Source organism: Scardinius erythrophthalmus, assembly GCF_964197995.2.
Source record: "Scardinius erythrophthalmus genome assembly, chromosome: 5".
Taxonomy (NCBI): Eukaryota; Metazoa; Chordata; class Actinopteri; order Cypriniformes; family Leuciscidae; genus Scardinius; species Scardinius erythrophthalmus.
The window spans coordinates 50,685,208-50,697,969 of record NC_138225.1 but is presented as its reverse complement, the minus strand read 5'-3'; the positions used below and the strand labels follow the sequence as shown (position 1 = coordinate 50,697,969).

Here is a 12,762-nt window from a genome sequence, read left to right as displayed (position 1 = left end):
ACGAATATTAAGCCCGAACTCAATGTATTGTTTTAGGACTTGTAATTGCATGTTATTTACAAATAAAAGTTGTACAATAAAATTAAAAAATATTATTGGAAATTAAGAGTGCCTTTTTGACCCACTAAAGTAGGACTTACAAACGTATTTTTATAATTACTTTTATTGTCTTTTAAATAAGATTAAAGTGTAGAATGTAATGACAAGCATTTATGTTCAACTAAAATAACTTTAATGTAATTTCTATTGAAACGCGTTTAAATGTTTTACTTACACATTCTTAGTGACGAAGATGTAATTAAGTGCATTTTAAAAATGTAACCTTTAAATGTAATATCAAATAACACACTACAGTTATAATAACCAAGTTAAAATTATAACCATGTGCTTTAGTATGTTAGTCAACACATCAAAATAAGTGTACTTCTTTAAAGCATGACAAAACATTTAAAAAACATATTCAGTTTTTAATAAAAAAAAAGTTAAACAATTATTTAAAATGTACACTAAAGTAAAGCCTTTAATTGAACATTATAAAAAAAATATTTCATTAATATATTATCTGCAATTACGGTACATATACTTTCATTTGCTGATGCGTTGAAGTTCTTCAACTCATTCATGTGTGCTGTTGTTATCTAGTTAAATTTATGTTTCTAGTTAACTCATAAAGTCTTTTTCTTAGTGGACTAAGAAATAGCTCACAGTAAAAATATTTAATGGCAAATAACCAATTGATTCCCTCAAATGAAATGAGTTATCTCAGGTTTTAATTCAGTGCATTATTAATAACAGTAACATCCTGTAAGGATTACATTAAATAACTGTAAATTCACAGCTGCTCTTGTTTTGCTTTTACAGGTGTGCAGTATAATTTTACAGTATAATTGTAGTTTATTATTTACAGTACTCTTGTAAAATTTACAGGCTTACTGGCAACCAAAATTGCCAGTAAGTTGCTGTAAATTTTACAGCAATTTGTTACAGTGTATGAGTGCACATTCAATACATTTAAGTGCACTTCTTTTTCACAAGAAGGGATCAGAATCTGTTAACATGTTTGCCAGCAGACACAGCTAAACCAACACTCATTATACTGACACAATGACAAATCACTGTCAGCCACTTCAACCATAGGAACTGATATAAAAAAATATGTAATTATAGCTATTGTTATTCTGAATGCCATTAATGGTCTTACAAAGCAAGTATTCATGTTGGTATACATGCCTTACATTACGAAAACTGCAAGCGGGTGCAATTAAATGCATTTATGTGGGGATGTTCTGAATAACATCTATTAACTAAACCAGAAAAAAAAAGACTGCTGCACACTGTACATGCTGTTTAGAAAATATTAGGCGGTGTGCAGTGTTCGTAACATGCAGTAAGCAGTACGCTAGACTCCATTCTTAACATGTTGCCCATCATGATATTCATCAGAGAGAGAGAGAGAGATTTGGTTGAGAGAAGGGAATGAGTGCACTTGAAACAGGTTTTAGTATGAAAATACATTGACCACTAACTAGGTTACAGTGCTTTTGAGTCTATATTAACTGAAAACTGAGATGACAGTTTATTGAGGAAAACTCCAGAAACACAATCTTTCTATTTTTACCAGCAAACTTCCACCCTCTGACTAATAATCTCTGTCACACACCACGGCACAGCTGCTGCTCAGTAGAGATGACTCCAATAATAACACAAAGTAAGCTAGATAAAAAAGTTTGTCAAGACCAACTTTGATGTTGGCTTTAGAAAGTCTGGCTTAAAGGTTTGAAGTCGTTTTAAAAGCTTGAAGTCTGGAGTTTTAAGCCCACGCAGATGTGTACTGTATGTGATTGCGTGTGTGTGCGTGCGTGCATGGGTTTGTCCGAGCGTGTGTGATTGCGTGTGTGTGTGTGTGTGTATGTGTGTGTGCGTGCATGGGTTTGTCCGAGCGTGTGTGATTGTGTGTGTGTATGTGTGTGCGTGCCGTGTTTGTGTGTGCATGTGTGGTGCGTGTGTGTATGTATGTGTGTGTGCCCGACCATATGTGGTGTGTGTGAGTGGTGCGTGTGTGTGTGTGTGTGCATGCAAGTGTGCGAGCGTGTGTGATTGCGTGTGTGTGTGTGTGTGTGTGTGCAAGCATGTGTGTGTGCATGTGTGTGGTGAGTGTGTGCATGTGTGTACCCGACCGTATGTGGTGTGTGTGTGAGTTGTGCATGTGTGTGCGAGCGTGTGTGTGATTGCGTGTGTGTGGTGTGTGTGAGCATGTGTGTGTGCGCTGTGTGCGCGCATGTGTGTGTGTGCACATGTGTGGTGTGTGTGTGGTGAGTGTGTGTATGTGTGCGTGCATGTGTGTACTCGACCGTATGTGGTGTGTGTGGGTGGTGCATGTGTGTGGTGTATGTGTGTGTGTGATGCCCAGGAGGTGGCCACAGTCTGTCTGCTGGTATAAAGTCAGGTCCACTTTGTTGCTTATTCTGGTCAAGCACCAGCACATAGGAAGGGAGTGTCTGTCCAATTTGAAGAATTACCATCCAGAGTTTGCTTTTAGGGCCAGGTAGATCGAAGAGACTGAAGTGCAGCAGAGTGGAAACACATTTAAATAATGGCTCAGCAATCACAGGGAAAGTGGGTGTGCAGTCTGATGCTGAGATTAGTACAACACAAACACAAACACACACACACACACACACACACACACACACACACACATACATACAAATGTATTGAAGTCAACATGATATTTTGAAACAGAGTGAAGCTAGATATTCAATGAGAAGAAAATAGGGTGTGGAACTGGATGTTATCCACTAAGAATGGATGTGGCATTCCACACTGGCAGGAAACAGATCTGAACGCAGTGGATTGTGAAGAACGACTTCCCCCTCTGAAACAACGGGGCATTTTGGGGGTGTGGAGTCTTCTCGCCTCCACCCGGAAAGGAAAGTAATTTCAGCAGTAGAGCAAGTACATTTTGATCAAGCTTTTTTTTTTTTTTTTTTTTTTAGGATAACATGTGCTGATATTTGTTTGTGTGTTATTTGTAGGTTAGGTGTATTCTGTGAAATGCAATTATGCAGCACACACATGCACATGCTGTATTTTCACAGTTGGACCATCCATGCTGTCCATTAAGTCTTCAAAGGTCATGTTTCACTGTCTGAGGGAAGCTATTATTAGAACAATGGGATGATTTATCCATTAGAGTCAACATGGAATCAAAATTGACCCTAATACACATTCCAGGTCTGACTGTGCAGGATTCTATGGAGGCTTGTTTTTGAAAAGGAATAACAAAATAAATAATCTCACAATAACTGCAAGATATAGACTCAGAATTCTGAGTTTATAACTTGCAATTCTGTCTTTTTTTTATTTTTAAGATATAAATTATATATTTTTGCATGAAATAAAGTCTGAATTGTGAGATAAAAAGACGCAATTACCTTTTTTATTTTGTTATTCCTTTTCAAAAACAAGCCTCCATAGAATCCTGCACAGTCAGACCTGGAATGTGTATTAGTGTCAATTTTGATTCCATGTTGACTCTAATGGATAAATCAGTAATGACCCATGTTCTAATAATAGCTTCCCTCAGACAGTGAAACATGACCTTTAAAGACTTAATGGACAGCATGGATGGTCTAACTGTGAAAATATGTGCATGTGTGCGCTGTATAATTGCATTCCACAGAATACACCTAACTAGGGCTGCACAATATTGAAGAAAATTGCGATATGCGATAACGCAAAATAAACTTAAATTATCTTTAAAATATATTTAAAATTATATAACCTACATGCGTGTTTCACATTCTTTTTGTGACGAGAAAACTTCCCACAGCTTCTGAAAGTGAACATCAGTGTTTTACTGAAACATAAGTGTTATTTTAACATCAGTGTAAACCACAGGGTTTCAGGTTATCCTACATTAGCTTTATTTAACAACAGAAACTGAATAATCAAATGTAAAAAATAAAACACTGCTTAGTTTTCACTGTATGAATGAAATCAATCAATCAATCAATCCTTTATTTATAGAGCACATTTAAGACACAACCGAGGTTGACCAAAGTGCTTTACAAAGAATAAAAGACACACGTTTAAGCATGCATTTATAAATACAAACAAAAATAAGTAATCAATAAAAATAAAATAAATAGCGGAAGGTGTGCACATGATGTGTGTGTGTGTGTGTGTGTGTGTGCGTGCCGTGTTTGTGTGTGCATGTGTGTGTGCATGTGTGTACATGTGTGGTGCGTGTGTGTATGTATGTATGTGTGTGTAGTAATGTTAAAAGCCAAAGAGAAAAAATAAGTCTTAAGCTGAGTTTTAAAAGTACAGATAGATGGGGCATGCCTGATAGACAGAGGAAGGCTGTTCCACATCTTCACTCCGGTATATATCGAAATATATACTTATTCTTATTAAAGCCACAAAAGTTATTTAGCAATTGCGATATATACATTGATATATTGTTGTGCAGCCAATCTGCTTACAATCACATCGTTCTCTATAGGACACAGCTGATTGGTTCCTGCTGTATCAGTAGCCAATGAGCTCGCAGCTCAACCTCCAAATACTTGGTCAGGATTTGCTTTATCAGTTGTAGCAGGCTTTCAGAATACCTCCTCCTTCCCCAGCTCCACCTGTATAGATCAGTTATGGGTTATTCATGTATGTATGCTATATTGTTCAGCAGCAGCATGTCTATCTTGCTCACGGCAGTGTGTCGTGTATGTATTGGCAGCAGCAAGTCCCGAACTTTCTCTGTAGCAGCAGCAGTGTAGAAGACCAAACATATCAACATTGTCATATCCATTACCATGCCAAACATGGTCATGACTTGTTTGACAAGGATATTGCATAGACTTCCACTGATTTTATATCAGGTTAATGTTATTTTCTATGGCCTAAACCAGTGTTACTCAATGCGCGGCTCGCCAAGCTTTAATTTGTGGCTCGCATGGCGGTAAATAATACGGTTATATGATAATGCATTCACTACAGATATTTCATAAAAACATTAATAACAAGTAGGGCTTTAACATAACCCATTAAAAACTCAAAGTGTCAGCTCTATTACAAATAATTTCGATCGGATTGAAAGGGGAGGTTTATCGAGAGAACATGAAAAAACTTGATCGATTGAAAACTGAAACTGAAAGGACGACGTATGACACGCTGAACGAGCTGCTCTCCTAATGAATAAAGTGTCATATAAATGAGTGTCCTGTCATTCTTTAATTCTCCTTTCACTCAGCATCTGTGAAGTGAAGCAGGACAACGGCTCACCAGTCCTTGTTTCAGGTTATCATACAGACGACTGGTTTTGGGCATTTTTACTGCGTGATAAATACAAACAGCACGGCACAACGGTTCATATGTTCATATTCCGATTTGAATCTTTTGACTTATAAACATGCACATCAACCCGATCATGTATCACATCACGATGTTTAGCGTTCATGTAAACTACAATATTTTCAGATTCATCAATCGGAATGAATTCAGTCCGACTGAAACAAAAGTTGTGCATGTAAACATATCCAGGCGGTCTTTCCAGCTCTTAACGCTGCATGTGCTCTTGGATGGTTAGATAGGCCTGCATGATGGGCTAATGTAGAAAAAAAATAGCTTAAGGTCGCTCTGGGATGAATATTTTCTGGAAATCCTGCTTTTTTTTTCATTAAAGGAAATCATCTTGTCTCAGTTACAAATTTGACTGATACATTTTGACTGTTTTTTTTTTTTTACGCATTTGTATTTATTGCACTGCATATTATGTATGTTCAGGGGTGACAGATTGATAGGCAGACAAGGTATTTATGACTGGATGTAACTTTTTATACTTTGCGGTAAAATGGCTCTCCTACTGACTTTGTCCTATCAGTGCAGCTCTCATGAAAAAAATAGTGAAGACCACTGGCCTAAGCCAAACTCTACCCCTAAACCATCACAGAAACATGTGCAAAACACTCCAGGCCAAATTTAGCTTTTTTAACTAGTGCGGACCAGTAAAATGTCCTCACTAGTCGGTTGTCATAATATTTCACCATATAAGTGAAGACATTTGGCCCTCACAAGTATAGCCAAACCTGTACACACACACACACACACGCACAAATAGTTATGCTACAGGACTCCATTACCCAACTAAATGTTTGCATTTCCTGATGGAAATGTGAGTGGCACTTGTCTGTGCAAAACTCACTGCCACAATAGGTGACTGCCAGAGTGTTGCTATGCTGTTGCTAAGGTGTTTGGAGTCGCACACTGTAGCGCGGTAGCTAGAGATTTCTGAGAGTTTTTGAGAGGTGGTTGCCGGATGGTTGATTACAAATTTAAAAGAGTCATTTTAATTTTCATTTAATTTAACCAAATTATATGTCATTTTACTGTAAAATTCAATCAGATTTCTGGGTTTTGCTAATAAAAACTATGAATTACCATATAATTAGTATAACATATAACAGTCCCAGAAATTACTGTGTGAATATATTTTCTTTAAACAGTTTTGTTTCTTATCATTTTTGTTATCAATATGTACGTTGGGGTGTTTTGTGTTACATATTCTGTTGTTTAGTTAATGTTTATTGCATTATATTTAGTGTTGTGTGTTACTAGTGGTGTTTTGTCTTTGTGCATGTGTGTATGATTATGTTCACCACATGTTTCAAGTGGTTTCCCCAAATTCAACTGAAAATGGCATTTTTGCAGTCTCAAAATTATTCAACTCTTTCATGGCAATTAGTACTTAGCTGAACACCCTTTTGCTGTCATGACCGGCTGCAAACGAGATGTATAATCAGACACCAGCTCCTAGCAGCGTTTCTGAGGAATCTTAGCCTGTTCCTTATGAGTACTGGCCTTTAGTTCAGTAATATTCTTGGGTTTTAAATACTAATGATTACTATGGCTTTTTAATATACAATAATTATATGCAGGTGTGGCTTGTGTATAGGCAGGCAGGCTACCAAAATATTCATTAACTCGAAAACATAGATACATATCAACATATCAACATTGATCAAATACACATAATAGACTTCCAATAATGTAATTTGTTAATAATAAATGCATTCAAAATGAAACGGATTTGTGTTGGCCCTGAGTTATGGAAATGACTTGTAGGAGCTTTAAACACAGTGCATGCTACTGTAAAGACTGTAGGTCTGTGACGTCTGTGACAGCTGCCCCCCCCCCCACCCCCACCGCCTCCGCCTCATTTTCATTCACGAAAATAAAACATGTAGGCATCTACCCTGACTAAGGTCTAACCACCTGTCATAAAAAACATCACAAACCCACAGCCTCAAACAGAGAGAAAAGAGTTGCATTGTCGGCTCCTCGGGTCCCAATAGACTGTTCCCATTCACCTCACTATAACTCCCCCCCCCGGCCCCCCCCGCCTCGAATTCATACATTTATATCAATGTATAAGTCAAGTCCCGCCCTTTTTACATTCGAAAAGCTGTTTCACTCACTCACATATGTCACAATACAGAAATCAAGTTGGCCATAATATCCACGTAGTTAGAGTTTAAAATGAAACATGAAACGCTTAAAGGCAGGGAAGGTGATTTGTTCCAGAAAATCTTTTTGTTATGCTGGTTGAAAGTCTCTTCACATCCTGATAGCAATCATTTAGTTAATTGGTCTAAACGTATTTATACTGTATATGTTTTTGGAAGGACCATAAAACATTCATCCACATGAAGGATAAATGGTACGATGTCCAACCAGCCTGTCAACATATGCATTTCCATTCCTCCACGCACCTGCTCACACACACATCACACGTCATCAGCGTTTCATGCTGTGCAGAGTTACACATACGTCAGTCACCGAGCGCAATAAACAAACAGCAGCCGCCTTTTACAGGTCCTCCTGAACCAAAACAACCAGCTCATGCTGTTCACACCATCACTACTGTCATTTGGAAGAGATGGAAAACCGTGACGTGACACTCGGAGCGCTTCATGACTCGAATTTATGTGTTTCAATGGCAACACTCAACGCTGAAATGAATCTGTAGCTGTCAGGTACAGGTCAGAGCTCTTTAAGTTCTTTATGTTCATTGTAATGTTATGTGCTTGGAGACATAAGGTAGTTTAACGCCGTCTCTCATCTCGTGACGCTTTGCAGACTTTGCTGTGTGCGTTCATGTGTTTTGAAGGAGGCGTGGCTTTAGAGGCGCTCTGAAGGGAGGGTGGGATCTTATGCTTTCAAAGCTAGCTCGCTATTGCTAGCCTCTCTGAAATTGCCTACCCTACCTTTAATGAAATACAGCATTGCTTAGTTGGACTCGGACTCTCCCCCTTTTGTACTCAGACTTTATTGGTGAAAGACTCGGACTCGACTAAGGTGGACTCGAACCCAGCACTAGAACTGGTCAGAAAATGTAAGTAAAAGATGCGATTCAATGCCTGGCCCTTTGACATCCAGTTAGCCATTCGTTCAACTCACCCACAACACAAGCATTCAAGTGAGCACAAACACACTCAGTATTAAAGCGGCTGTCAGCGGTCCCTTATGAATCTTTAAAGAAGCCATAAAACATCAGCCAGGGCATAATAACCCAGTCCCAGACTGAGCTGCCAACCAACAGGTGGCGTTACACACACACACACACATACACACGCCAGTTCCACCTGTCTCACCTGTATTTCATGCTACTGTGCCGTCCGAACGCCTCCTTCATGTGGGCGTGGCCTTGGGGCAGGGGTCGTGTTTTGACTGAGCTCTGGGGGGGGTAGTTGCCGTTTCCCCCCTGTCCTCCACCTCCTCCTCCACTACTGCCCCCTGGTGGAGGGGCAGTTCGCAGACCACACAGCCGGTCCTCGCTGCGGCTCTTCAGATTGTGCTCCGTACAAGCAAATGAGACCTGCATCCTGACCAGCTCTCACACACTGTGTGTTACAGTTGAATCACTTTAGAAGATGTTTGTGCCAGTCTCACAGTACGTAGGTAGGTAGATAGATAGATAGATAGATAGATAGATAGATAGATAGATAGATAGATAGATAGATAGATAGATAGATAGATAGATAGATAGATAGATAGATAGATAGATAGATAGATAGATAGATAGATAGATGCACAGGGCAAACCTGCACTCAAGTCAGGTCTCGCACCTGCTGACACAAACTTGCAGCTGTTGCGCGGAAGGCGCACGTCCAAACGCAACCCTAACGCGGTGGTGTGCGTGTTTATGTCGCCAGGTAAAAAGTCACGACTGGCTGCTGTCCAGGCCTTTAATGTGCTGTTGCGTGCACAGTCTGTCTTTGCATTCTCCCACTGCACTTCTCCAATACCTGGATCGACGCGACTTGAAGACGCTCCTCTCCGTGTTGAGGCATTCCTCCGCAGAATCCGGGTGGTCTCTCTGTGCGAGGCGGGGGACCTCCTCAAAATGCGGAACCACCCATTCACGCCGGGTCTCCACAGACTGGATGCGCAACAGCCGGTGCCGCTTCACCAAATGGCAGTAAAGCCCAGCTACGCGGAGGGCGAACGCGAATGCAGAAACGCGCGAATAGGTATAGGCACGATTGTGTTCACGCGCGCCTGGCCATCTCCTCGTCTACAGTCGTAGGACCACAATATCACGCATACACCTCTTTCACGCACTATAGTGATGGTCACTATCTGACACACAGCGCGCCCTCACGCGCTCGACACACGGCAGCGAATGTCGCGCTGTTTTTCTGACGCGTAATTATTGCCATGGTGATCATCGAACGCGATCAAAAGAGAGTTTGACAGCTCCGCGGTGTCTAAATTCCATCGTCAGATCTTACTTTAGTAGCCGATATGTCACATCATGAAGGCGTTATAACGGCTGTCGATGGAGATGTGAAGGGAATTGTGCATCCGTTCAGAGCAACAGAGCCATCAAACGCGAGACTGCCAACTCAGAACCAAATGAAACCCTCAGTGAACCCCCACCCTCTCTCTCTCTCTCTCTCTCTCTCTCTCTCTCTCTCTCTCTCTCTCTCTCTCTCTCTCTTTCCATTGTGATTAATGTGTGAATTGAGCAGGACCACTGCGGAATAATCATGTTATTGTTTGGGTCACACACAAACACACACACACACACACACACACACACACACACACACACACACACACACACACACACACACACACTAGCTATTTTACATTCCCCGGTTGCTTAAATATAGCCTACGTTTTTTTAAAAAAAACTAACATAATACATAAAATAAAATGTTCTAAATATTATAAAACAAAATGAATATGTGGGGGGAAAACGAATAAAGATTAAAAAATCTTAATTTTTCCTATACAAGTATAAGTCAACCTATAATCTACTGTAGGCCTATATTACATTGTAGCAACTATATCAGTTTCTTTTAACCATAAATTGACCAAAATTGCAATAAAATGATATAATATATTTATGTTTTTTTAAATGAGTCCACAGACACCCTGCAGTGTACATTCCGTGAATATTAGAACAGTAGAATATTATCAAATCAGCTTTAAAACGGACTAAAACACAAAACACAAGTTCCATAACATAGGTCATTTTTCCTTAAGTAAGACATGAGGTCATCACTTTTATCCTTTGAGAAAGCTCACAACTTTCTGGACTCAACCACACTTCAAACAAACAAGCCATGAGAATGAGAGAGCAAGGAAAATATTAAAGTCACAGTGAAACGGAAGTAGTGATAGGCCTTAAGTGATTTCATAGAGTGCAACATGTTCCTGGATTGACATCTTTGTTGATCCTGGAACAACATTCCAAACAACCAATCAGATTTGAGGGACAATTTTACAGTTTATGTCAAGTTTAGGCTTACAACCAGGGTTATGAGCTTCTACATCAGTGTTTTCACCATTATTTCTGATTTTAGGGGTAACTTATGGGTAGGGTTCGGTTTAAGGACAGGGATGGGATTAGACTACATTTTCAGACAGGAATGTTGTTCCAGGATCAACAAAATATTTTGATCCAGGAACATGTCATACTTAGCAAAATCACGGTGACACATCCGAGTGTTAGGGATTATTGAAAAAAAGAAAACAATGTAGGGCTGGGATTTGGTTTTGTGTATCAGTTGTTGATTGGATGTTGAGATGTGGGCGTGGCACTAAAAAGTGGAGGCAGATTAACATATGTTTACATGGACTAAATGACTGGAGAATTCATACGTCTGTTGTTTCAATGGAAGATCCAGTTATGACATTTTGATTAAACATAACAAGGTCCGAACATTAGAAAAATTAAACATGCACAGATGAATTCACATTAAAGTCTATAACGTGCTTTTAGAAAATACACAGTGTGAATTCCCATTTCGTACCGTCTTTAAGGTGGCATGATGATGAAACCCAGGGCAAAAAATATCACATAAACATGGAAACAATCAAAATAAATATACGAAATAAATACGAAATATAACTCACACACACTTTGCTTCAAACAGGTTGAACCTCTCAGTTGATTATAAACCAGTTCAATGAGTGAATTGTATCCTTAAAGGTCCCATATTGTACACCCTTCTGAAGTTTTATTTTAGGTTTTGATGTCCTTAAAGAGTTAGTTCACCCAAAAATGAAAATTATGTCATTAATGACTCACCCTCATGTCGTTCCAAGCCCGTATGAAAAGTAAACAAAAATAACGACTTTAATCCAATAATCATTTCCCTGAGTTCACGTAGTGTTTTTGCGTAGCGCGTCTGTGTTGTACGTCACACGCATCACACATGACCAGTGTCGGCCAATAGTGAGCCTACGTGTGACGTACAACATAGACGCGCTGCGCAAAAACACTACGTGAAATAGCTCGAGGCCCAGAGAGAAGGAAATAAATAGTGGAATAAAGTCGTTATTTTTGTTTACTTTTTGCGCACAAAAAGTATTCTCGTCGCTTGATAAACTTAAGATTGAGCCACTGATGTCACATGGACTACTTTGATGATGTCTGTATTGCCTTTCTGGACATGGACAGTATGCCGTCCATTGACTTTCAGTGGAGGAACAGAAAGCTCTCGGACCAAATCTAAAATATCTTAAACTGTGTTCCGAAGATGAACGGAGGTCTTACGGGCTTGAAACGACATGAGGGTGAGTCATTAATGACATAATTTTCATTTTTGGGTGAACTAACCCTTTAAGAATATATATTTGCGGTACCAAAAACCATCTCAATATATTTTTATAACTCCTTTCTCAGGAGCTCTGCCAAGAACAGGTCGATTTTGGCCTGTCTACTTAATATTCATGAGCTTTTCTTCTGATTGTCCTGTTGTTTTCTGAGTGACCCACCATTGGTGGGGGTGGAGACTGAGTAGTTCTGACATCACATTTATACAGAAGTCACAACGGCTCATGAAAAGGCACAATTACTTTATGCAGGCTGTGTGCATTTGTCTGTGGATTGACTGTTTTGAAACTTAGCCCCTAGACCTCTGCTATCATGAAAAAAGCCAGGAAATTTCAGTTTTACAACATGGGACCTTTAACACAAATATGAATAATAGAAATGTGCTCTAGGTTTGCCTCAAAACAGGCCAGGGGTGGTTTTCAGATCCAGATGCTTGTGCTTCTGTTGCTGGTGAACATCTGCACTGAACCAGCTCTCTGATAGCAGGTACAAGAGATTAAAACGTCAAAATGATTCACACCAAAGCATCCCGAATAACGCCTTATCCTGAATATCAATATGAAACTTCAGTTGTTTAAGGAGACATGTAAGTATTTCTTCATTCTGAGTCATGGGAGTTCTTCCTCAACTGAGAG

At 39.5% G+C, this 12,762-nt stretch overlaps 1 protein-coding gene across 1 annotated transcript in view; it reads right to left on the bottom strand.

Moving 5' to 3' along the window:
- LOC308691755 (voltage-gated potassium channel subunit beta-3) overlaps positions 1-8,881 on the bottom strand; it is a gene marked incomplete at its 5' end in the record, with an annotated part of 41,431 nt that extends 32,550 nt beyond the window's left edge. Inside the window, one exon of the mRNA XM_081367304.1 lies at positions 8,652-8,881. Coding sequence (XP_081223430.1) covers positions 8,652-8,881 — 230 coding nt within the window. The remainder of the gene's footprint in view (positions 1-8,651) is intronic.
- Between the last annotated feature and the right edge of the window lie 3,881 nt (positions 8,882-12,762).